At 49.6% G+C, this 23,467-nt stretch overlaps 1 protein-coding gene across 2 annotated transcripts; it reads right to left on the bottom strand.

Moving 5' to 3' along the window:
- Nucleotides 1-586: 586 nt before the first annotated feature.
- Nucleotides 587-21,179, bottom strand: GATA3 (GATA binding protein 3). Of its 2 annotated transcripts, none has more exons than XM_059055951.2 (6): nt 20,711-21,179; nt 19,654-20,281; nt 16,717-17,253; nt 11,431-11,576; nt 6,983-7,108; nt 587-2,714 (listed from the first exon to the last, which is right to left on the bottom strand). In XM_059055951.2, exons 2-6 carry the CDS (start codon nt 19,892-19,894, stop codon nt 2,430-2,432), a joined length of 1,335 nt encoding a protein of 444 aa, XP_058911934.1. In that variant the 5' UTR covers nt 19,895-20,281; nt 20,711-21,179; the 3' UTR covers nt 587-2,429. The 2 variants fall into 2 exon arrangements, with proteins under 2 accessions (XP_058911934.1, XP_058911938.1); XM_059055955.2 differs by having other exon boundaries at nt 11,431-11,573; nt 20,711-20,982.
- Between the last annotated feature and the right edge of the window lie 2,288 nt (nt 21,180-23,467).

The following is a 23,467-nucleotide window of genomic DNA, read 5'->3' as shown; positions in this document are numbered from 1 at the left end:
TTAGATCTACAATCTTGTTCTGTTTTTCTAGAGGAAACCCTCTCTCCTGTCGCTGTTCTAGTGTGTCTTTTTTCTTTTAAGTGAAGAAAACAAGAAAGAACAAAACTATTGAAGCCATGAAAACATATGATAACATTCGAAAGGAGAAACTGGAGAACAGTTACATAGATTTTTTTAAATCTTTTGCATCATCCTCCAAAAATATCTTAGAATGTAAAATCCATGTACAGAATGATAAAATGACATTTGTCTGAGGCAGGAATAAGATCAAATGTGCCACTATCGCTATAGCACCTAAAACAAAATGTAGCTGGAGTGTTGAGTTTGGGATTTTGCTACGTGTGCCCCCCACCCCTGCCCGCCCTTCTCCTACCCCCAAGAATGTCAAGAATTTGAACTCCTGTTCTTAAGGTGAAAGGGCATTCACTCAAATCTGTATGAAGGAAAAAAGTGGCAAATCCTGAAACATTGGAACTCTCCAATAACAGCGCCCAAGTTTAAGATGGCAACAGACGACCACTGCCTTGGGTGTTTCACAAGTAACCGGAAACCACATCCGAATTAGGAGCCAGTCAGATCTTCATTTGCATCTCAGTAATCCTCTACTTCTTTATTTCAACATTGAGCTTTAGGCTTGAAATATTTGCTAAGAAAGCAGAGAGGCGATTAACAGAGATTTTTCAAATGTGTGCCAGCGTTACACATTCTGTCAACAGAGTAAAAGGAAACTATACAGCGTAGGTTACAAAATGGTTATTTCATGTTTCGCAAACATTCCAATCAACCTTTCACTGTGATGTTATTCAATTCAACAGTAGAAAAGCAAAACAGACGTGAAGCCCAGCTCCTTTCCATCTTGCAGAGATCCATCAACTGCAAATCCACCCAAGAATCCCAACGAGGAAATCTTCCTGTTTCTCCTGCTAGGAGATCGTCTCGTCTCCTTGAGGCTAGACAAGGAGGAGGGAACGGCAGCTCAGAGGACCACAGAACCTACTCCAGCCTGGGGATGCCTTCCTCTGGGCTGCGTCCCATGAGCCCCAAAGATGCCCAGTTTCCCAAATGAATTGATGTCGACTATCTGGGGTTTGCCTTATCTCCTAGTGAATAACTGAAAAAGTTTGGGCTTTGTTATTTTGTTTTGTTTTGTTTAAACTCCTTTTGCTTCAATTAGCTAGAGCTACCAGATTTTAGAAGAGCTTGGCCACCACTCTTGATACCATGTTATGTGGTTGTTTTTAAATCTTTTTAACTTTATTATCTTTTTATATTATTATTCCAACAGACTGCATGAAAGGCAGTGATCACTAACACAGAACACAACAGGTGCTAACATTCAGCCAGGTTGCTCTCAGAACCCGGGCTGTCGGGCCTGAGCCGCTGACATGCACGCGGGTAGCTCATACACTGCTACCCTCATAGCACAGGCTGCAGGAGAAGTGACAAAGGACAGATGCTCTTGTACCCTTAGAAGCTATTTAATAAATATCATTGAGAAACAAAAAGGAAAAACAAAATCAGCCCTGTGGAGCACAACCGCCTCAGGTCAACTGAATGTCATCTAGTTTATTCAACCAAAAATTGAGAGAGAAGGAAAATATTAAAACGGAAACACACACAAAAAAAAGCAGTTCTTAACACTAGCAGGAAATAAATTTGTACAACAATTCAGTCTGTATAATATGATGAAATAAATCTACAACTTCTCTTATTTTGGTGCTTTGAATTATACATACAAACGACAATTACAGGGACTTGTTCACAAAGCATGGAGGCCTAGGAAAGTCTAACTGAACCCTCCATGGCAATCTGGGAGTGTAACGTGTTGCCCGGAGTGATAGAATTTCCTACACAGAGGCCCACAGCTTTGAACGAATGATTCGCCTACAACATTTTTCTTTTTTTTCTTCCTTTTTTTTTTTTTTTTTTTTTTTTTTCTTTTAATGCATCAAACTGTGACCAGGAAAAGGAAACAAAACTGGCAGTTTGTCCATTTGGATATCAGATCTAGTTTCTTTTTAATTTCCACACTTTATTTTCTTCCATCATCCTTTAAATGCATGGTGTCCTTTGTGCCTTCCTGACAGAGGCAGTAAAGTCTTCTTCCAATGTACAGTATTTCTTACAATATAAGTTATATGCAATGTTTAGCGATTTTTTTTTTTTTTCACAGCACTAGAGAGACCCTGTTCAATAGGGAATATGAGTCTGAATGGCTTATTCACAAATGGTATCCAGATTCAGGGAGTGAGAACACAGACACCACAGTGGGCTCCTCTGTCCAAGTGGCAAACATCGTGTTGCTTTCTGCCTGCAAAAACATATAGATCCATCGGGTTTCGGTTTCATGATACTGCTCCTGCGAAAATGCACGTAGAAGGGGCTGGAGGGACTCCCGCCTGGAGATCTTTGAGCATCGAGCAGGGACCCTAACCCATGGCGGTCACCATACTGGAAGGGTGGTGAGGTCCGAAGGAGAGGCTGGAGGGCGGGTGCATCGGCGTGGGTGTGGTCAGCATGTGGCTGGAGTGGCTGAAGGGTGAGATGTGACTGAGGGAAGACATGTGTCTGGAGAGGGCGGCGGGGTTGAACGAGCTGCTCTTGGGGAAGTCCTCCAGCGTGTCGTGCACCTTTTTGCACTTTTTGGATTTGCTAGACATTTTTCGGTTTCTGGTCTGGATGCCTTCCTTCTTCATAGTCAGGGGTCTGTTAATCTAAACAGAGATCAATGGTTTTTTTTTTTTTTTTTTTTTTTTTTACTTTATTTGGCTGGCTCTGAAATAGTGCAGACTTTCACACCCCAACCCGGGTTCCTCTGACTGCCCCAGATCAGGGATCTGCTTTCAGGGGGCCGCTTCCTCCCCACCTTCCTGCCTCCTTCCCAGGGACCTAGAGTCCTGCAGGCTAGGGTTCTGCGGTGGGGGGTCTGTCAGCCTCTATCAATTTCAGAAACCAAGAGGCCACAGGTAAGGTGTTCCAAGCAGGGCTTATGCATTACGTTCATCTGCACCAATCATTTGGGGGAAAGTTTGCCTCAGGGAACTTTCTGTCTCCAAGGGCCATATTCTAGAGACCCACCCAAGATGGTTGTATTTCTCTGCTAACTAAAATATAATAATAACTTGTTTTCTTCCATTAGAATGACCTTAGGCTATTTCATGAGCATGGAGGCAATGGAGGGATTTTCAAGGGGGAAATAATATCTTGTCCACTGGTCCAAATTCTGTGTTGGGACTGTGCAAGTACTGCAAGGCAAGTACTGTCTGTCTCTGCCTTGAGAAGCTAGGACTGCTTCCCTCTTCAAAGTAATGTCTGGTCGTCTCTCTTCTGACAAACTTCTCTAAACAAGAGGTGCTGTAAAATCTTCCCCTGAAACGTGTAAGTTCTGGGGTCGTAATTTAATACGAAGTGTCTTCCCAAAACCTAAGCTCTTGCCCACGCCACAGCAACTGTGATGATTGAAAGTTGCAATTTCTACCTGGTCCTGACTATCCACTTCTTACTAGACAAACAGCGAAACAACCAATCCACAAGAATTTAATATCAACTTACGGGGTACAGAGCCCTGTGCTAGCCTGAAAGCACTCTCCTCCTAAAAATCAAAGACCAGGCCTGAAGTTGAGTAAAGAGACAGAGGCAAGCACTAGTCTTCCGTCTCCGGGGCAGCAGACCATCGCTCCCTTTCTGATAAGCCTCATGTGCTTTGTTTTGAATACACATTTGTTTTAGGGGGGTGGGGAGAAGAATCAAGAGAGGGGACTTGATAAAGCAAACATATCATTCCCCACGAGAAGTCAGAATCAGATTGACCTCAATAGCGGCCATCTGCCCCGTAGAGCAAACCAACCACACATCTGGCCATGTTTCTGGGGAAATAGGCAAAGGGACTCAAAGAGGGAAGGTCGGGGTCTCGGTCACTCCTGACTCCTTGGGGAACAAACAACTCCTTCCTCCAGGGTCCTCAAGGGTGGAGGAAGAGAAGATTTCACAGCTCTAGGATCTGCCTGTTTGCTCCAAAAGCTAGAAAGGGATAGTTAAGGAAGAGAGAATCTAGCAGCCAAGAAGGCCAGGCTCCAACAACACTACCGAGAGCAGCAAACCCACAGCTTCCTGGGCCTGAGGTGGTCGCCTGGAGAGGGGTACAGAACCACTCCGTGGGACCGACACCTGCTTTCCCCCTTGTGCAGGAAGGCCACGGGAGTGACGACGGAGGACCTAAAAGGTCGTTGCCCAGAGAACATCTCAGGGTTCCTTCCTCAAAGTCATAATCAAGATAAAGATGCAGCCTACAGAGGCGATAGGAATCTACTGTCACATCGAATCTCCCCCAAGATACTGCCTAGACACACGGCTCTTTACGCTGATATCTAGATATACAGAGCCAGGTATCTAAATATAATATCTAGTTACACAGATAGCCACACAAAGCCAGATAACTAGTCCCAACACTGATACTGAGATAGGTAGTTATCTACACACCTAGATAAGAAGACAGGAACTAACTTCGGGTCGTGCATGGTATCTCGATGGGCAGAGCAAAACACAACAAGAGGAGAATGTTAATAGATTATTATCTCTTATTGTTAAATACACAACAAATCCGCCTCCTCCTGTGAATTCTTACTAAACCAGAGAAGGCAGAAGAACCACTCTGGTGGATGAGCACGCTTCTATCTCCCAGCCACTGGGGCCCGACCATGAAGTTGGGAGCTAACTAAGAATAGGGTGGGAGTGAGGAGGGAAGAAGGGTCCTTGACCTGTCTTTGATTTAATGAGAAATTCGTATTCTTCAGGAATAGATATTTTTCTTCGATTGGACACAATTGAGAGCCTATCTTACTGTGGCTGAGTAGTCAAAGAAATTTATAGCTGATTCATTTCTCATAATTCCTATACTTCTGTGGAAATAGGAAAGAAGTATATATACACACACAATTCATTACTTTGAACAGAACTTTGGTATATTCTAAAATTAGAAGGTGCTTACTCTCCTCTGCTCCCTATTAGTCCTGAGGTTACTGATCTCCCCACGAGGCCTTTCGCAATTCAGAAATCCATCCTGGCCCTTCTACTTCATCAGCCATGTTCCTTACTTCTCTGAGTCATCATTTCTTCAAGTAGAAGGGAAATCAAAATAATTTCTGCCCTGTCTACATCATGGGACTCTTTGAGGCTCAAATGTAATCAAGTAACATGAAAGTTCTTTGCAAAACCATACATCACAACCCCAAAATCATCTTATCAGCTGTACCAACCACTGGGTAGCTCATAAACCCTAAGGCCCCAAATCTTCCAGATTTTAATCACAAATCTGCTTCTCTCCACGGCAGTGAGCAAGGAAATTCCCCAGAGTGAAAACGGGCCAGGGGTTTCATTGCTGATAAATGTACACAGACCACAGTCTGAGGATGTGTGGGAGAGAAACGATGGATTGTGGTAAGACCCCAGTTCCGTCAGCGCCGGGCCCCTCCTCTCGAGAGCGGACGGCATATGGGCAGGGAGGTGAGCGTTACGGGGGTCCCCGGGAATCAAATCAACTCATTCCCAAGAAGCACAAAAGGACTAGATTGCTGGGGTCCCCCTGGGAAGTTCTCCTGTGATTCAAAAACTCTAACCAAAAAAGCTTCCTCCCCAATTCCCAGGTGTTTCTGGGTAAGACGCGTTGACTGCCAGAATAGTTCTGAGCAAAGCCCTCTGCCTCTCCCCATTCACTCCCAGACATTACCAAAATCAGACTGGTCAAGAGACTTCAGGAGAACCAGACAGAGCCAGAGAGATGATGTGAGAGAGGCAGGGAAAGACAGACAGAGACAGACAGACAGAGAGAAAATTCTTTCTCTGGGATCAACATAAACTTCTGGCCTCATAAGGGTCATGGCCTGTCAGCCAGAGTTGCTGCAGGGAAAAAAAAAAAAAAAAAAAAAGCTGAAATTTTTTTTTTAAAGGTAAACATATTGCAAAATGGGAGGACCCCCAAATTGAAAGGTTAAAACTGACACAGCCAAACCCATGTGACTGACTGACAATTATCATTCTGCTAATGTGATCTAGAAGGAGAAAAGCATTCTTTTCCCTGGTAAGGATAACCTCCATCGGCTGCTTTGCAAGAGTTCTCCTGGTGAGGACAAAGTCAGCAGATGAAATCTCTCAGCCATTTCATCTGGTATCTTTTATTCAGAGAATCCGTTTAAAATTCACCAAGCCTCTTTACCCCTCAGTAACTGAATCGCCCTGAACTCCTGCGCCATGCATTACAATCCTATTTACCTTTCTCTTTTCACTGGCTCATTCTCTCTTTTTCTTTTTCTTTTTTTTTTTTTTTTTTTTGCAAAACATTTAAAAACTCAAGGAAACATCAAAATATGACTGGTGACTTTGGTTTTTCCAAGAGAAAGATTTTTCTCCCCTTAAAAACCCAGACCAGGCCCACCACGCGTACTGTTTCCAATACAAGCTAAGGGGCTGGGTCATCTGCTTTAAAGCCTTCAATCTCAGCAAGGCCATGCTGTGCCGAGTCCTTTCCTACACTGGGTCCTATTGCAATGCCTTTTCTGAGCCTTGTCATTGGGCGATTCAAATGGATGACCAACAAGGACCTACTGTAGAGCACAGGGAACTCTACTCAGTATCTTGTAATAACCTAGATGGATAAAGAATCTGAAAAAGAATATATATAGGGCTTCGCTGGTGGCGCAGTGGTTGGGAGTCCGCCTGCCGATGCGGGGACACGGGTTCGTGCCCCGGTCCGGGAGGATCCCACATGCCGCGGAGCGGCTGGGCCCGTGAGCCATGGTCGCTGAGCCTGTGCGTCCGGAGCCTGTGCTCCGCAACGGGAGAGGCCACAACAATGAGAGGCCCGCGTACCACAAAAAAAAAAAAAAAAAAAAAAATCAGAAAGGGGACCAGGGAAGGGGGATGCTGTGCACTGGGCATCATCCGAAGGGGGCCACTCCGGGGTCGGGGGGGGTCCCGGGACACTTACATTGTGCAGCTTGTAGTACAGCCCGCAGGCATTGCAGACAGGGTCTCCATTGGCATTTCTTCTCCAGAGAGTCGTGGTTGTGGTTTGACAGTTTGCACAGGACGTACCTGCCCTCCTTGCTGCTGACTGGGGAGCGGGAAGAGAGGGGAGGATAAAAATCAAAACAAATGTTAAATGGGTTTGCAGAACTACGGAGACCGACTTAAAAACAATTATCACTGAAATCAAAACTAGCAAGTGGCCCACATGAAAGTAATAAAGTTCTCCAAAAGCTGCATCAAGAAGAAAAATGAAGCCAATCCACTGGCATAGGAGCAGGTCAGACCACAGTCCAGCGGTCAGCACATAGCCTGCTGTCCCCTGGGGAAGGATTCGGGAGGATGAGAAAGCCGACATCACCTCGCCGACATAACGAGTCCCCCTCCCTCTCCCACAAAGTTTGCCAGATGTTTCATTTTTATGGGTAGCAATTTTGAATTCACCAGACTAGTTTGGGTACCAGGCTCTCAGTGGCTTCCTTCGCCAGGCCTACAGGAGGTCTTTTTCAAGAGCAACTGCCTAGAAAAGCAGTTCTCAACAAGGATACTGGTCATCACAATAGATCAACAGCCAAGGAGGAACAAACCCAAGCATCAAAAGCACTTTCTAGATCCCAAATAAAGAAACGCTGGATGATAAGCAGGGCAGAGTGCTGACAGAATGAGAGAACGTCTGCGCACGTGTGGCCGGCACACGGGATAGGCCACGGAGAAAGCACCAAGCCAGACATCCTACGTGAACAACACCCCAGCCAGTCCGCAGGCATCCCAAATGTGCACGGCCCATGCTTTCAGATGTGGTCACTCGTGACAGCCATCTTCATCCTCTTTAGGTGGCTTTCAGTTAGCGAGACAAACTGAGAGGAACAAGGAATTTCGCAATCCACCAGGAACACTGGCCCCGCTCCTAACTTCATTTCATTTCACCCTCTTGAAAGTAGGTGCTTCCTATCTGCTGCTCACAGAGCAAAATGGTTACAGGTCAGATGTCAGCCCCAAGCTGAATTTTCATTATTTGATTGTGTCACTGCCTTCATTTCCTTTAAAAGGGAGATTTTTCTTTCGCTTTTCGACACACTTAAATGTATAAGGGGACTATTTCCCATGTCCATACGTTAAAAAAGAAAAGAAAACTTAAGCTCAAAAACTTTCAAAAGGAAATGAGGTTGGGTCACTTGTAACCATATATCTCTCATCTCCTCACACCCCCTTGCAACATAAAAAGAAAATTTCAACTGCAAAATTATTTCGGTCCCTGGGACTCAAAAAATATTATCAAAGGCAAGAGAAGGAGTAAGAATTCGACTGGTCTTTATCTGTGATCAAGAACATTCTGGCATGGTTATGAAAGCACGGAACAAAAGGACAGGGATCAGGGTGTGTTTTTCCATCAGTACGTTATCCAGCAAGAAGTTGGGCCAAACACCCGAAGAGGTCAGATATTGAAAACCCAGTGGCAATTCTGAATGAACCAAGCTGATTCCTTTCCTTTCAAAGCTACTCAATTGTTCCACAGAGATGCTGCCCCTTCCCACAGGTTTAAATAGCAGAGCTGTGGCTTTTTTTCATTTGTTTGTTTGTTTTTAGTAATTCTTAGTTTCTGTGTTCTGAGGAACTAGAAAGGAAAAACAGTCCTTCTCCCTCATAACCGAGAAGGTTCTACTTTTGAGTTGTCCATTTGGAAAATCATTCACGGCGGTCCAAGAGTGCTGTCTCTTATCCCATATGCCTCTGGTCCACCTGCCTTTATGAAACATGATAATTTAAGACTTAACCGTTGCTCTTGTGTACTCTTGAAAGTGATAATATGAAAGCGGCGCTTAAGGATTTTGACAACTACATTATCATGTGATTATTATTACAGTCCTGGACTGGTTTTCCCCCTTTAAAAGAAATACTTGGATATAATAGACTAATATCTACTCAAGTACCGGATTTCCCAGCCCAACAACTGGGAAGGGATGGTACAAGTGCACAATACCAACCGATAAAATAAGAGTTCCAAATAACCATGCTCATGGTGCAGCCCCCCTTTGCAGTGTATTGAAGGTAACATGAATCCAAACAGGCTTAGACTTTATGAGAATTTATACAGAACCTCTATAAGTCACACTGTTTGGGTCACTAGCAGAAGACAAAGTATATTAATAAAGCAAGCTAGTTGTGAGACTTATGAAAATCTTGCAACACTAGGAAAAAAATTCTATGGGTCTTCCCTTCTATTTCCTGCACGAGTTTATTCAGTGTTAGATATGCATCTATGGAAGAGCTGACTACACAGAGGGGGCAGGCAGGGTGGTCTTCAGCAAGTCTGCAAATGTGCAAAAGCAGCAAACTGGAGAGACAGAGCAGGGAAGGAGGGACAGGAAATATAGGAAAGAGCAAAAAGAAAGTTCTAGGTATTCAGAAGTCAAATACATCTAAGGGCTGAAAATATACATATATATATCCTGAATGGGCCCCGAGTGTTTCTCTGGAGCATGTGAATTCTATGGAACTAAAAATTAAAAAACACCCAGAAGAGATGAGTAAGAAAGAGAAGGCAGCTTCACATGTGACAGCAAAGGAACTCTAGAATTAAAAGTAATTATTACTCAGAGTTCTAGAGATTTCTTATGAAAGGTGAATGAAGACAAAATTATGCAAAATGCAAGTCCAGCCCTCCTGTACAATCTCCCGAGACAGAAGAAACCCCAAGAAAATGTCAAATGTACTCTTGCTCATCAACCAGACAACTACGGGGTCTGACACTTTACTGCTGTTTTTCCTTCTTTACTTTTACCTTAAAAAAAAAAAAAAAAAAAAAGTCCAATTATAATGGTACCATGACTTATTTTAACAAGAAATTTTTTGTTGTTAGTTTTCTTTCTTTTGTTTTTCTTTCCTTTTCTTTTTTTCTCTTTTTTTTTTTTTCCTAAGGCCAGGTTTTGAGTGATTCAGAACATTCTTTTGTGGTGCGATCATATTCATTCTGTGCTAACATCTCCAGCCATTTTTTTTTTTTTTTTTTTCAAACACGTCTTGTTCTGATACGTTCAAACATCTTGATGTTTAGGTTGGGGAAGCTGAGTTGTTGTTTATGAGTTATCTCCAGATCTCAGATATCCGGCAGCTTTTTCCTAGGAAGTTAGCTTTGCACATGAGAGAAAGGAAAAAAAAAAAAAAGTACCAAAGAGCATGGGGACAAGTCGGGGGAAGGTTGAGAGAGCTGGAGAAGGGGGCAAAGATCAGAAAGAATAAAGCCTAGAGACCTAGGATTGCCAAAAAATTAAAGTCGCGTGGGCACTGCCATCCCTAGAAAGATTTTCCTTCTTCTGAAGAGGATGTGAAAGGTGTTGATTTGCACTAAAATCTGATGGAGAAGACAAATAATTCTTTAAAAAGAATGCAGAGGATTTGGGAAGGGTCCACCTTAGAATCTGAGGGATGCTGCTTCATCCATTAATTTGCATGGGGAAATTCCCCTCCTCCCCTCTCTACTTGGTGAATCACCACAAAAAGCATTTTGATCTCTTGACTGTGGTTACAGTTATCATTTGCCAAGCCTGCTTTTATTTGTCTGTTACATACACTTGCTATTCAATCTGGCCTGAGATTCCAAAGACCACTTTGCAAATGAACCTCTCAGGCTAGTTTTCCTTATAAATGCTTTTGCCAGTGCCAGGTTTTCTCAAGTATTCCTAGGGGTCAAGAGGTTTAAGAAGGGGACAAAGAGCGTGGAGAGAGGAAACTATCACCTGACCCCGCAGGAGTTCAAAGGGAAAATAAGACCAGACACTAGGGGAGCCCAAGAAGCAGGACAGGAATCACACAGTTTTCCCCATAGGAATTACCTGTGGCAATTCCTCAATTCTTCAGACCAAGGAAGAAGAAAAACTCCACTAAGCCCAATGGCTGCTGTTTGCGAAATTCAGTTAATAAGCCCTGGCACAGGAGATCTCATCCGTGGCACTAAGGCAACCCTGAGATGGTAATCACTTCCTAGGAGCCCACTTGTATGACTTCAGAAACAAGTTCTGGGTGGCACCTGGGACACTCCAGCCCCCGTACGGAATTCCTCCGTGAAACCGTGACTATCAATGCATCTTAAATCAGTCCCCCTGGTCCTGTTAAAGCAATCATTCTATCAGTGAAGACACTTAAGATTTGATAACCCAGAAGTCAGCATCCTTAAAAATGTGATAAGTGACTTAAGAACCATGGAGGGGGAGAAAGGCGGGGGCGGGGGGACCTTTCTGTATATCTAATTTGAAAAACAGAAAACAAAGAAGAAAAAAAAAAAACTATCCCAAGCAAGGTGATTTTGAGCCATCCTGCCAATTTCCAGCAGAAAGCTCTTCTTCCTGAAGAGGGGACGTTAAAGACACAAAATGGAGGGCGTCGGGCCAGTGCTTCCCAAGGACAACTCACCAGCCTCCGCTTGGGTTTGATGAGGGGCCGGTTCTGTCCGTTCATCTTGTGGTAGAGCCCACAGGCATTGCACAGGTAATGCCCCGTTCCATCTCGACGCCACAGCGGGGTAGACGTTGCTCCACAGTTCACACACTCCCTGCCTTCTGGAAACAAGATCACACATAAGTCACTTATGGAAGGAAAACTCACAAAACAGCTGCCAGCGGAATTAGGGAATGAAAGCTTTAAATGGAGATTTTTCTCTATCTCTTTTTCCTCTTTGGGGGAACTTCCCCAGCTCCCTTGAACGTGGCTCCTGAGTGGAAAAGAGTTATTGTGTGACCCTTTCATGGCCTAACCATTCCCTGTGGACACACACACGTACACACACACACACACACACACACACACGCACACACAGCTCCCGGCCCAAGAAACAGCACAGGAATCGGTAGCAGCAGAGCCTTGTCCTGGGCCTGCCTGACTTGATGAGGAAGGTCAGGCAGAGCCAAGGAGGAAGGCGAATTTCAACTTGAAACAGTTCCCTGAGAAAACCCTGAGCCCCGGTCAGTCGATGGTGAAAGCACAACATTCCATTCGCTTCCCTCAGAGGAAAACAAAGATGATCCATTATCGTCACCAGGTCTATGCGGATTGATTAAATAATGAAGATTAGGATGGGGCCAAAGGAGAGATGCATCGATAGCTAGATAGAGAAACAGATAATCAACAGATGAACAGATGGATCGATCGGCTGATTGATTTTTAGCACCGAGGGCCTTAGATTTTACTTCCAATAAAACTGTAAATGTCCCTGGCTGCCAAGGAATAGATGAAGAAAGACCCAGCAGGGTCCACTCATTCATTCCCTCCTCATCTTTTTTACTCTCTAGAAAACAACAAGGTTTTCTGTGGTTTTGCAGCCACTGAGACCCCAGTCTGAAGGTTGGAGGGAAATGCAGAGCAATCTTGAAGGCAAGGAAGCTAGAGATGGGGAGGGAGGGAAACAGAACCGGGCGAAGTGTTGGGAGGGGGAGAGTCAGGAGAAGAGGCCCGTTTCTGGGGGGAGGCCCTTGGGTTGGCTCATTAACCAAGACTTGCCTGCAGTTGCTCTTTTTCCAAAAAAAACAAACAAACAAAATCAACAAAAAACCGGCCAGGCCGGGTTGAAACAGCACTCACTCCAGGGGCTGGGGAGTGACAGGGACCCACCTGTAGAGGGAAAGGCCCCGGAGAGAATCCCTCCAGATACCATTTTAGGAGGAGGGGAGTTTGCTCACAGAGTTCTTCTCAACTTCCTCGCGAGGAAGAAGAGCAGGACGGTTTCTGGGAGAACTTGCCCCGCTCCTGGGGGGTCTCATTCTCCTGGAGAGGACGCACCGGCCCCACTGCCAACCGAGAGGGACCCAGGAGGAGCCCCTGACCCTGCAGGGCCAGTGGCTTCACCAGAGCTGGTGCCCCCAAGAAAAGGAGTCAGGAAAGGGTCTTAAGGGGGCCGGGAAGGGGCTTGGGGATGGTAGGGGAGAAAGATGAGCCCCTACCAGTTGTTTTAAGAGGTTAATCAGCTGATCCCAAACTACTAGGAAGACTGGGTGGAGGAGGGGAACCCGCAGGCAGGACGCTTGGGCATCTTGACTCCCCAGGAGGAGGGCAAGGCCAGCCCAGGGCCCGGGGACCTGCTCAGATTTAGGAAACCCCCAGACCAAGTATGAGGTGAGGGTGGCAAGGAATTTACACCCCTGAGCCTGGGCTTTTCTCCAGGGACAGGCTCTCAAAAAAAAAAAAAAAAAGTTAAGGAGTTGAGAGATTTCAATTTCTTGCTCCAAATTCCAAAAGGTTCTTAACCCGGGGTCTATAGAGTGCCTTCCAAGAGCCCCTGAGATTATCCACAGAAACGTGGCCCTCATGGGCCAGAAGCATTTGCTAGGCACCCAGCAGCTCTGAGTAGGCTCTGGGCTGAATCACATCCCGATTCCTCTCCTTTGGGGTCAAAAGCCTTCGGGATGTAGCTGCTGAAGGTGGGAGAGGCACGGAGAGGAGGAGAGGGCGAGTGGGTGAGGACGTGTGGCCGCAGGCAGAGCCAGGGCCCGGCAGTCCTGGTGCCCCCGGTGGGCGCTGTGTCAGCCTCTTCTGGGGACACTGGCCTGGGCTGGCATGCTCCCCATCCTGCGCAGACAGGGGCCTCGGGCTCCCAGCCGTTTTGTCCCAGACCTCTGGGGGGTTTCTCAGGCTCCAAGTCCCCTCCATCCCCAGCAGCTCGGGCTGGACGGGCCCGGCTCCTGGGCACCTGGGCCGGGGGATCTCCCTGCCTGACACGATTAGTCTGATTTCCTTTCCTTTGTCAGCCAGTGGGGAGGATAACAGCTTCCTTTTCCGAGGGACCTTGAAAGCCAGCAACAGTTGCCTCTCCAGCAGTTGCACATTAGAGCAATTTTCTGTCTTGATTCACTCGGCAAGTTTGTGATTGCCTTGCGTGGCTTTTTCTTATTTTATTTTATTTTTTTTCTCTCCTTGTTGCCTCTCATCTGTGACTTCAGCAAACAAGCAGTTTTCCTAGCGGAGGCCCTGACTGTCTCCTGCTTTCTTTCTCCTCGCTCACCGCCTGCTGTGAGCCGCTCAGACAGACACCTCGCTCTTAGGTGACAACCACAGCGCCAGGAGGCCTCCTAACACTCAACAGCCATTTTCAAACACCCCTTGGCCTCCGACTGAAATCCTGAAACGGAGGCTGCGCTGAAGGAGTAGGGAGGCTGCAGAGAAAAAGGGGGAGCTGGATGCCCACGGTGGAGGGAGGGGGGCAGCTAAGAAATGGTCCCCCCCCCCGCCACACACACACACACACACACACACACACACACACACACACACACACACACACACACACAAGGCTTGGTGTCTTGTTTGCAAAGACACATCTCAGCCCAGACAGCCCGGGCGTTAAAAAAGCAATAGGTGCTCTAAACCACAGCTCAACCGTTTCTCCAAAATGCAACAACCCTCCCTTCTCTGGGCTCCTCCTTTGGACGATAGCAAAGAGGTTAAAGAAAAAAAACAGAAAAGCAACCACTAAAACCAAGAGAATCCCCTTCTCAGGAATTCCCACTCCTTCCACCCTTCTTCACAGAGCCTCGAAACTTGCCCTGCACGGCTCCACGTTCCCGAAAGTGCCAGCTCTCTCGCTGCCCAGTTGTGCGTGCTGCTCTGGGTTTTTCTGACTGTGAGAAAGGAATAAGGAGGAGGAAGTCAAGAGCCAAATTTAAACCGGCTCCTCTCCTCTCCAAAAAAACTAAAAGAAAATAGGTATAGAGGTACCCCTGGCTCTGGTTTAGGGAAACCGCAGCCCTCGCCCTCCCCCTCCCCAAATGTCCCAGGGAAGAAGAGACAGAAAAGCCAGGCAAACCCGAAGACAGAAGGTGTGCACGACGGAGGGGGAGAGATCAAATGCGGAAATGAGGGCAGAGGACGAGAGGCATTTGGAAAAGTCACTCTGTCCCCTCCCTACACAAACCACCACCCCAGCCTCAGAGACCATCATCTGGCCCCCAACTTCTTAGCCCTACCAGAAGAGAGAACTTTCCGGAAAAAATCCCACCCCGACTTCAAAATGGACAAGGTTGTTCTCTTACTGCCATCAGCCTCGGAACCTCGATCGAGCCCCCTCCGCCCCGCCCCCGCTTTTGTGAGCAGATCTGTACCCCGCCTCCCGGGGACCCTCCACTCGCCGCCGAGGCAGCCAGGCCACTTTCCTGCCCTGTTCTCCCTTCCTCTTGCTTTCTCTTCGGCTCCACCAGCGAGCCTACCTCCCTCTCCCTCTGCGGACTTTCATGTACTGAACACGCAGGTCTGAGTTTTCTGTCAGCCTAACCGCATCCGGGCTCTATTAAAGTTCCTGGCTCGGGATAAACAATGCAACTGTCGCGTGCAGCAGTCTGAAAATAATTGGATTAGCTAAAACATATCAACTAAATAGAGACAGTCCTGCCCAGGCAGTCGGAGTGAATGTCACCCTGGAAAAAAACCCTGGAAACTGATCTCATGGTCACAGGGCACCCAGAGCCCTCCCTCGGAAGTTTTCTAAACCCCGGTTTTGCAGGCTCTGTTTCAAGACTGGTTGTCTCATCCAGCAAAGACAAGTGATTTCCACCACTTCTGTGTATACAGAGTCTCTACAGAGAGAGAGCAGAGGGTACCCAGTTGGGACCGAGCAGGACAGAGACGCCCACCCTGAAATGGACACCCCCAAGGAGACGTGCCAATCTTCCCCAAAAACCATCTCAACAAATACAGTGAAATCTCATCTCAGAGGCTCCCCGACTCTGTTTCAGCTGCTTCGACATCGGTGGTGGATTATTTTATTTTTAAAGCAGAAATACTTTGTGTGGGCTCTACTGTTTCTTTTCATGCCAGCCTCTACACCAAGAGAATAAAAATACGGCTCGCTTTTAGCTGGGGTGTGCTTTTCTGAGAGAGGAAGCAGAGACACACCTGGGGAATCTTTTCCATCCCATCCTTCCTAACCCCTCTGGCTTCAGATCAGTCGGGAAGTGGGGAGTAGGTCGTAAGATGCCTTCCTTCCCTGCCTGAGCTCCCGGCACTAGAAGATACTGCCGTTAACTAGCCCTTCTGACTTCCATTGAACTGCCTCCCCAGGGCAGAGCCCACCTCTCCACCCAGAAGTCAGGATGGGAGACTTCTTTTCGACGCAGAGAATGTGTGTCCTGTCTTTGCCACGGTCCCGCCCCCGGCGAAAAATATACACACGCTTTATTTATACATGTCTGTGTCAAGGGCTGTCCCCTGGTGACTGTATGACCCCCTCTGAGCTGAGCAGAGGAGAACGGTCAGGACGTAGAGGCCAGGGGGGTCAGAGGAGGGACCTGTGTTTGTTTGGGTTTCAGGAGGTTTCGTTTTAGCACTAAACACCAAAGATGTATTCCCTCCCCTTCCATTTGCGCTTGGAAACTGACTAAAGGTTACTGCCAGCACCCAGAAGTTCCTTGGCAGGACAGGCAGGAGAGATGGGGGTTTGTTTTTGTTTGTCTTTTTTCCTTCCCCAGCTCTTGCGGGTGGCTTTTAAATCAGATCTCACTTGCCCTCTGCTCTGAAGACAGGAATGAGAGAGGAAACACCTCATTCTTTCCCCGCTGGAAGAATGGGAAGATATTAAATCTTTGAAGGGTCTGAACGGCCACCCAGCCCCCGGGAGGGGCCGGAGGGCACGCTTTAGTCCCTGTCCCGGATTTTGGAGCAGGGAGCAGGGAGCAGGGCGAAGGGAAAGGTCTCGAGGGGAGAGAAGGTTCCTACCTGTGCTGGATCTGGCCTTGGGCCTCGACTTGCACCCGAAGCCGGTGGGGGAGCCCCCGAGCAGGCTGCTGGGCGGGAAGAGTCCGGAGCTGTACTCGGGAACGTAGGGTGGGTAGGTGGTAATGGGGTGGTGGGCTGAGGCGGCCGCCCCTCCCAGAGTGGTCATGCTGCTGCGGGGATGCGCTGACTCGAGCTTCATGCTGTCAGGCAGGGGCACCTGGTACTTGATGCACTCCTTCTCGTCCTGGCGGCCCGAGCCGGCTGAGCCCGGGGTGGACAGGGACGGGTCCGGGGAGACGTCCTTCGGCGGGGTGGGCGGAAAGGTGAAGAGGTGCGGGCTGGAGTGGCCCGCCGACAGGGACGAGGACGAGGCTGGGGGGTAGACCGACAGGGGCCCCGGGGAGCCGTGGTGGATGGACGTCTTGGAGAAGGGGCTGAGGTTCCAGGGCGAAGCGGTGTGGTGGCTGCCCAGCGCCTTGCCGCCGTCCAGCCAGGGCAGGGATCCGTGCAGCAGAGGCGGCCGGCACACCTGGCTCCCTGCGTGGGTAAAGGGGAAGACCCGGGAGAGAGACAGGCGAGTGAGAGCAGCCCCCAGAGGCCTTCAGGCACCTGGGCATCCTCCCCCTCCACTCCAGCCTCCCTGGCAAGACAATCCCCACACAGACCGGACCTCACACTCCCTGATCCCGGGGGGGCCCCAGCAGTACCTGGGCCAGCACACCCCCTTCACCCCTATCTCCCCACCAATGTCCCATCAAATCTAGGGAATTAAGGGCCTGTGTCTGACACCCAAGAGGTGCTGCCATGGAGCGAGAAGGGCCCTGGCTTCCTTGGCCTCTCCAGATACACTTTCTGAATCTCAGCCCTGAGGTCCCTCTCTGTAACCTGACTTGATTTATTGGTTTCCTTCAATGGCCCAGCGGCCCCCAGCCCAGACCTAATCCCAGGCAGCCTGATAAGAGGGTGGGCTGGGAAGGATGAGGCCTGAAGGGGTGAGCCACGCAACTGCTCAAAGCCAGGAGAACACACGGACCCTAAGAGAGGCCCAGCTGCAGAGCCAGGTCCCCAAGCCCAGAGCAGGGAGAGGGCTTGGAAGAGAGGAGAGGGAGCATTTTAGGGTTACTTGCACATAACCCCACTTCACTGCTTGCTCGAAATTGGCCAGGCCTGGAATGGGATTTGTAGGGAAGTGAACCACTCAGGCTGTCGGAGAAAGTTTCCAAGCCTGGACTCTGGGATGGCACTTTTATCTGCCATTCTCACCCTCCCAAATCCTACTGGAAAAAAAAATAAAACGGGCCCATATGCCCCCAGAGTTGTGACTCCACCAGTGCAATATCTGAATTTTCACCTGAGCCCCTGAGACTCAAAAAATTCCAGTTTCTGTGTCTATTTCACTCACACACACAGTAAACAGAGCTGTCGTTTGAAATGCAGAGTTTTAAGGCAGCTGTAACTCAGACCAGAAGAGGCTCTGAGAGGGGTAAGTTTAAACCGCAAGTACAAATCCACACACTTATTGATCTTTTAATCCAGTACCTGTCTCAGCGTTTGACATTCTATTTAACCATTAAGAACAATACCGAAACTAAAATCTTAAGAGAAAGGAAGGGGAGGGGAGTAGAGGGGGAAGGAGAGCTCTCTGAACACCAAGGGTCAAGCTTCACATTATGCAGGAAGTAGTATAGTAAATAATATTAAGGCTGCATCTACCGCATTTCCACTTAACTGCTGATCTGCACAGAACAAGGGCAAAGAGCGCCCCATCCGCAGAAACAATTGTTTGAAACCTGGTGACAGCAGGGAGGAGAACGCCTGCTGCCCTAGGGGCTCTGTCACCGGCCCCAGCCCCGGGATCTAAGTCGGGGAACCAGGGCAGATCTCAACTGAGATCCCCTCGCAGTCCCTCCGCCTGAAATGTTGCAATTTCTTTTTTGGGAACAGGCTTTACAGATGGAAAGCCTTAAGAGCTGTTACCCCCCAACTACATAGGGGTGGGTTTCTCTCTACCATTTCAGAACTCTCCTGAATTCCTCAAGGTAAAAGAGAAAGAAAAGAAAAGGCAACTGGAATCGCTCCTCCATAAAAGGAAACCCTGATGGATCCCAAATCTTCTTTGGGAGCCTAATAGGTCTGTTGTAGGGCCGAAGGAGAGAGCAAGGCAAGAGTTGCGGGGCGCAGGCAATGAGGCAACCAAAAAGTGTAGACGGAGGAAAATTCCGTGCAGCCGGGAATCTAGGAAACCCCAAATGTCTCAAACTTAAGACGGGAGTCTTTCCACCAAAACCCGGTCAAGCACCAGACTTCCCTTCCTCAGAGCCTAGAGGTAGGAGATGTGCCTAAAAACCAAATGCACTAGCCTTGGGGAAAGGCCGAAACACAGCAGTGGGAATAAATACGTTTCTCGGGCCTTTCTGGAAATGTGCCGGAGAAACATACCGAGGAACGCCGGCAGCAGCCCCAGAGAGAGAACCAGGGGATAACCGGGGGGAACGAAGCCCCTAGAAAGAACCCAGCCCCAGCCAGCTTTGGCCGGCACCGGATGCCCGGTCGGGGGAGCGGTGGCCGGTGGAGGCAGAGGCTCGGCTCCCGGCTCCCGAGATCTCGGAGGCCCCCGAACCAGCGGCCGCCCGGGGAGAGAGGGCTGCAGCGCGGCGCCCGCCAGGTGAGCGCCAGGCCCAGGGGACCGCAGCCGCGCAGAGGCGCCTACTGCGACTGTTTTGAAAAACAGACTCTCGCGACGATCGAGACGCCTTCCTTGCCCATTTCCGGGCCCCAGTTTTTTGTTGTTGTTGTGTGTGTTTTTTTTTAAATTAAGCAGCAACGGCACTTGGGGGCTTTGGCCGGGTATCCCCACCCCCTGGTCCCTCCCTGCCTCTCCGACCCGAGAGAGCCGGGACAGCTGGGCGGAGGTCCCCGCACCCGGGGCGGACTCACCGTGGTGGGTCGGAGGGTACCTCTGCACGGTGGCCCTCACCGAGTTTCCGTAGTAGGACGGGACGTGGTTGCCTTGGCCGTCGATGTTAAAAAGTACATCCACCTCCTCCGGCAGGGGGTACTGCGCCGGGTCCATGTAGGAGTGGCCGAGGCCCGGGTGGTGCGTGTCCGGATGCTGCCCGTTGAGGACCGCGGGGTGGTGATGGCTCACCCAGCGCGGCTGGTCCGCCGTCACCTCCATGGCCCCGGCTGCGCTCTCGCCCTCTCGCCGGGCCCGGAACCCGCGCGCTGAGAGGGAGGGCGGTCGGGCTGGGAGGTCGGGGGCTACGAGGCTCTGCAGGTGCTCCTGCCGTCGGAGGGGCGGGGGTCGTTTAAAGATTTGTTTTCAGTTGGGAAACGGGAAAGCTAGGAAGGAAAGGTGAGCAAATGAGATTTTTTTAAAAATCTTTGCGGGGTAGTTTAGCGAAAAGAAGAGGAAGAAAGAAGAAATTCCAAAAATTAGGTATGGAAGTATAAAGGGGGATCAAATTGTAAAAGGGGGGCGAAGACTGGCTGGAATTCTGCAAGTGAGGCTCCTCTGCACCGGGTGCTACTCGGCGGCTCCAAGACTGAGTCTCTCCCGGGTCACCTGCAAAGGAGAGAAGGGGAGACCTGGATGAGGTCCTAAGTGCTTAGCACCTGAGTTTATGAAGTGGCACCACCTCCCCCCGAGCCGCCCGGCCCCGCGCCCGAGCCCCCGGGACACGCACACACGACGCACACACGCGCGCACAAGCGCACGCCCCCTCCGGAGGTCGGAAAACCGGGAGGCAGCGGGGGACTGAATGACTCCCAAATACATCCCCAGCAGCCCGGCTCTCCCGGGAACCCGGGATTGACTGAGCGGTTCCAACTTGGACGACAACTCCCTCCCTCCAGGGACCCAGGTCCCAGGACCTACTTTCCAGCCTCCAGAAACTCTCCAAAAGAGGAGGGTTGAGTTTTCTATGTTTTAAAGTCCTCCCAAATGGAGAGAGAAAACAAATCAAACTTTAAAAAAAATGTCGCCGGTACCAACCTGGGTAGCGAGGAGCAGAGAGGAGGAGGAGGAGGCGTGTGACCTGGGAGAGCAGAAACTGCCCGGTCAGATTGCGTGGCTCGCTCTGTCTCGCGCTCTCTCCGTCTCTCTCTTCTCTCTCTCTCTCTTTCTCTCTCTCTCTCTCTCTCTCCCTCTCTCAGTATTTTTTTTTTTTTTTTTACAGGGAATGCATTCTTTCTGAAAGTATCAAGACGGCGCCAGGCAGCTCAGTGTTCGCAGACAGCTGTGGCGCGACGGAACTTAAGGAGGTTCTAGTGTCATCCGCGCCGACGGGGGAGGAGCCTGGCTCTGGCGAGGAGGGGACAGGATCACCAGCACAAGGAAACTGCAACCCAAACCCGCTCAGGACTTCACCGCCACCACCCCCCCGCCTCTCCTCCCGCCCCTCCACTGACCGGAAAGGGGCGCCGCGGAGGGCGGCTAGGGCGGCTAGGGCGGAGGGGCGGCTGGGCGGGTGGGCGAGGCGCACCCGGGTTCGGCGCGGAGGGGGCGGGCAGGAGAGAATTCGCGCTCTGGCCCTTTAAATGTGGCTCCAGCTCCTGCCAATTCATTCCGGCTCGGTAGGTTATTCCGTGCTGAGGAAACCGGCCTGTCCCATTCATAAAGTTTATTTCTACAGGCAGTCTTTCTTTTTCAGACTTTTTAAATGAGCAAACACTTTTTTGCATTCAGTCCAGGGTATGGGGTAGTTTATTGATGTGGGGTCTCTGTGCAAGTAAAAGTGATCAGGAAAAAAAAATGTAATGTCAAAGTACTTGGAGATGTGCCTCTCTCACCTAAGAGATTGAGAAATTGGGGGGAAAAATCTGTCTTTGATTGAAATGTCGGTGATACTTTGGTGGTCGTGGTCAACATTCTTCCAGCCTCTTGCGTTAACAAGCCTCTCGAATGTTTCAGCTGTTGCAGCTGTCCTTTCCAGACCTAATATTTGTAATCAATGTGTGCTTTTTGACTTGAGTGACAATAGTGATGGATGAAAAGGAGAGGAGGCGAGAGGCTCTGTCTCCCCCAGCACAGAGAGAGCGGGTGGGGAGAAAGCGCTCGGGTCTTCACTCGGTTACCCAACTTTTTCACTTCTCCCCGCCCAAGACCCTACTTACTCCCGCTCCCGGCGTTTTTCCCTCGCCCCCTCCTCCGACCCCCAACCCCGCCGCCTGGCAGGACAGCGGCGGCCTCCCCCGGGCCCCGGTGAACGCGGGACTCGCCGGCTTCGGCCCCGCAGCCCGGAGCGGAGGGAGCGGGTCTCAGAGACAGCCCCGCGAGGGGGGGCGGGGCGCACGGGGCGTGGCCGGGAAGGGGCCAATCAGCGCGCGAGGCTGCGGCCGGGCCGCGATTGGTCGGCCCCGCGGGCTCCAACCTCCCCGGCCTCTCTCGGTGCTTTGAGCCACTGCATCCCCTAGCGGCGCTCAGACTCCTGCAGCCGCCCGGCCCCAGAACGCGCGGCCCGGGTGTGCAAGTGACAGGCGGGAAGCGAAGACTCAGGTTCCACCCGTGGCTCACCCCAATGTGTGCGAGGAGAGAGTGTGGGTTCTCCCGCAGGCTCTCCCACGGACGGTACTAAGAGCTTGATTTCGGGTTTTATTTGAAGGCATTATTCCCTCTTCGCTTCTCTGCCCCATAAAAATTCCCTACAAATACACACACAAAAAAGTCGACATAGAAGAGACCGTCCCTAAAAGTAAGTTCTGGAGGACTCCTTTAGTGCGGTGAAGGAAAAACATCAATACTCAGCCTTACTTGGTGTGGGGTGTGTGTCCTGCTTTAATATACAATCCTAGTAGAAAGACTAGTAAATTTTATTTGGAAGAAATGGTGGAAACGTGGGTTCTCCCAACTTGGAATTGGAGTTTCTCTTGAGTTCCCGTCTTCATAAATCTCATGTTCGTTAGAAACCAGGGTTGAGTTTCTAGATACGGAACAGGAAGAAAATCCCTAAATTAACCCCCCTCCCTCATGTTTCTCCTGAGCCCGTTTAGTCCTCGTTATTAGGGCGGCCCAGTAAAAGAGCATCGATTTTCCTTCATTCCGACCACGTCTCTCTAGGGCCAGTCAAGCTGCCAGCCTCTCCTGCTCACGGCGCTCTGCAAACCTTTTAATTATTTAGTTTCTAACATTCACCGGAAACCGCTCCATAAACAAGGACAGACGAACGCATACACATTTTTGCTAAAATCCCCGAGATTAAGATTAAGGATGGCAGCAGAGGCGAAAAAAATAAAAGAGCATCTTTGCGAGTCGGTCTAAAACCAGGCAACACTAGCCGGACCCCAGTTCAAAGCCACGCGGAAAATCCCAAACGTAGCTCTTTGGTCCTCTACGCCGAGACCTGAAAGCCCGGGAAATAAAAGGGACCCATCTTCGGAGAGAGAAACTGCTGACGCCGGGACTTGAAAATGTTAACTCCCGAGGCTTAGACCGATTTTAAAAGACAAAGAGAAAAATATCTATGAGAAGGAGGCCTTCCGGTGTAGCGGCGCCTCTCTGATAACACGCAAAACTTTTTTGGGTGGGGGCATTATTCATTTTAATTAAATCGCAAGCGCCGAGTCGGGCTGCAGTAGGCTCAAGATTCACCCCCAACCCTTGGAAAAATAAAAGATCTTGAAGCCCCTCTTGGTCTGGGTGGTTTGGAACTGGCAGGGAAGGGTGGGGGGCTGCGGCTGGATGCCCCGTGTAATAGAGCCAGCCTGTAGGGGGTATTTAACATTTAATTCCCAGCCGGTCCGCCCCTGTTCC

The sequence above is a fragment of the Kogia breviceps genome, chromosome 3, assembly GCF_026419965.1.
Source record: "Kogia breviceps isolate mKogBre1 chromosome 3, mKogBre1 haplotype 1, whole genome shotgun sequence".
Classification (NCBI taxonomy): domain Eukaryota; kingdom Metazoa; phylum Chordata; class Mammalia; order Artiodactyla; family Physeteridae; genus Kogia; species Kogia breviceps.
Note: the sequence above shows the minus strand (reverse complement) of the source record. Positions and strands in the feature narration are given on the sequence as shown.

What these genes read in the sequence shown, in the direction of transcription:
- GATA3 (XM_059055951.2), bottom strand. Translation starts at nt 19,894, where the DNA reads ATGGAGGTGACGGCGGACCAGCCGCGCTGGGTGAGCCATCACCACCCC. An exon ending in TCAAACCCAAGCGGAGGCTG is followed by an intron (nt 7,109 to 11,430) that starts GTGAGTTGTCCT and finishes CCCGCTCCCCAG; the next exon opens with TCAGCAGCAAGGAGGGCAGG. An exon ending in TGTACTACAAGCTGCACAAT is followed by an intron (nt 2,715 to 6,982) that starts GTAAGTGTCCCG and finishes ATCTCTGTTTAG; the next exon opens with ATTAACAGACCCCTGACTAT.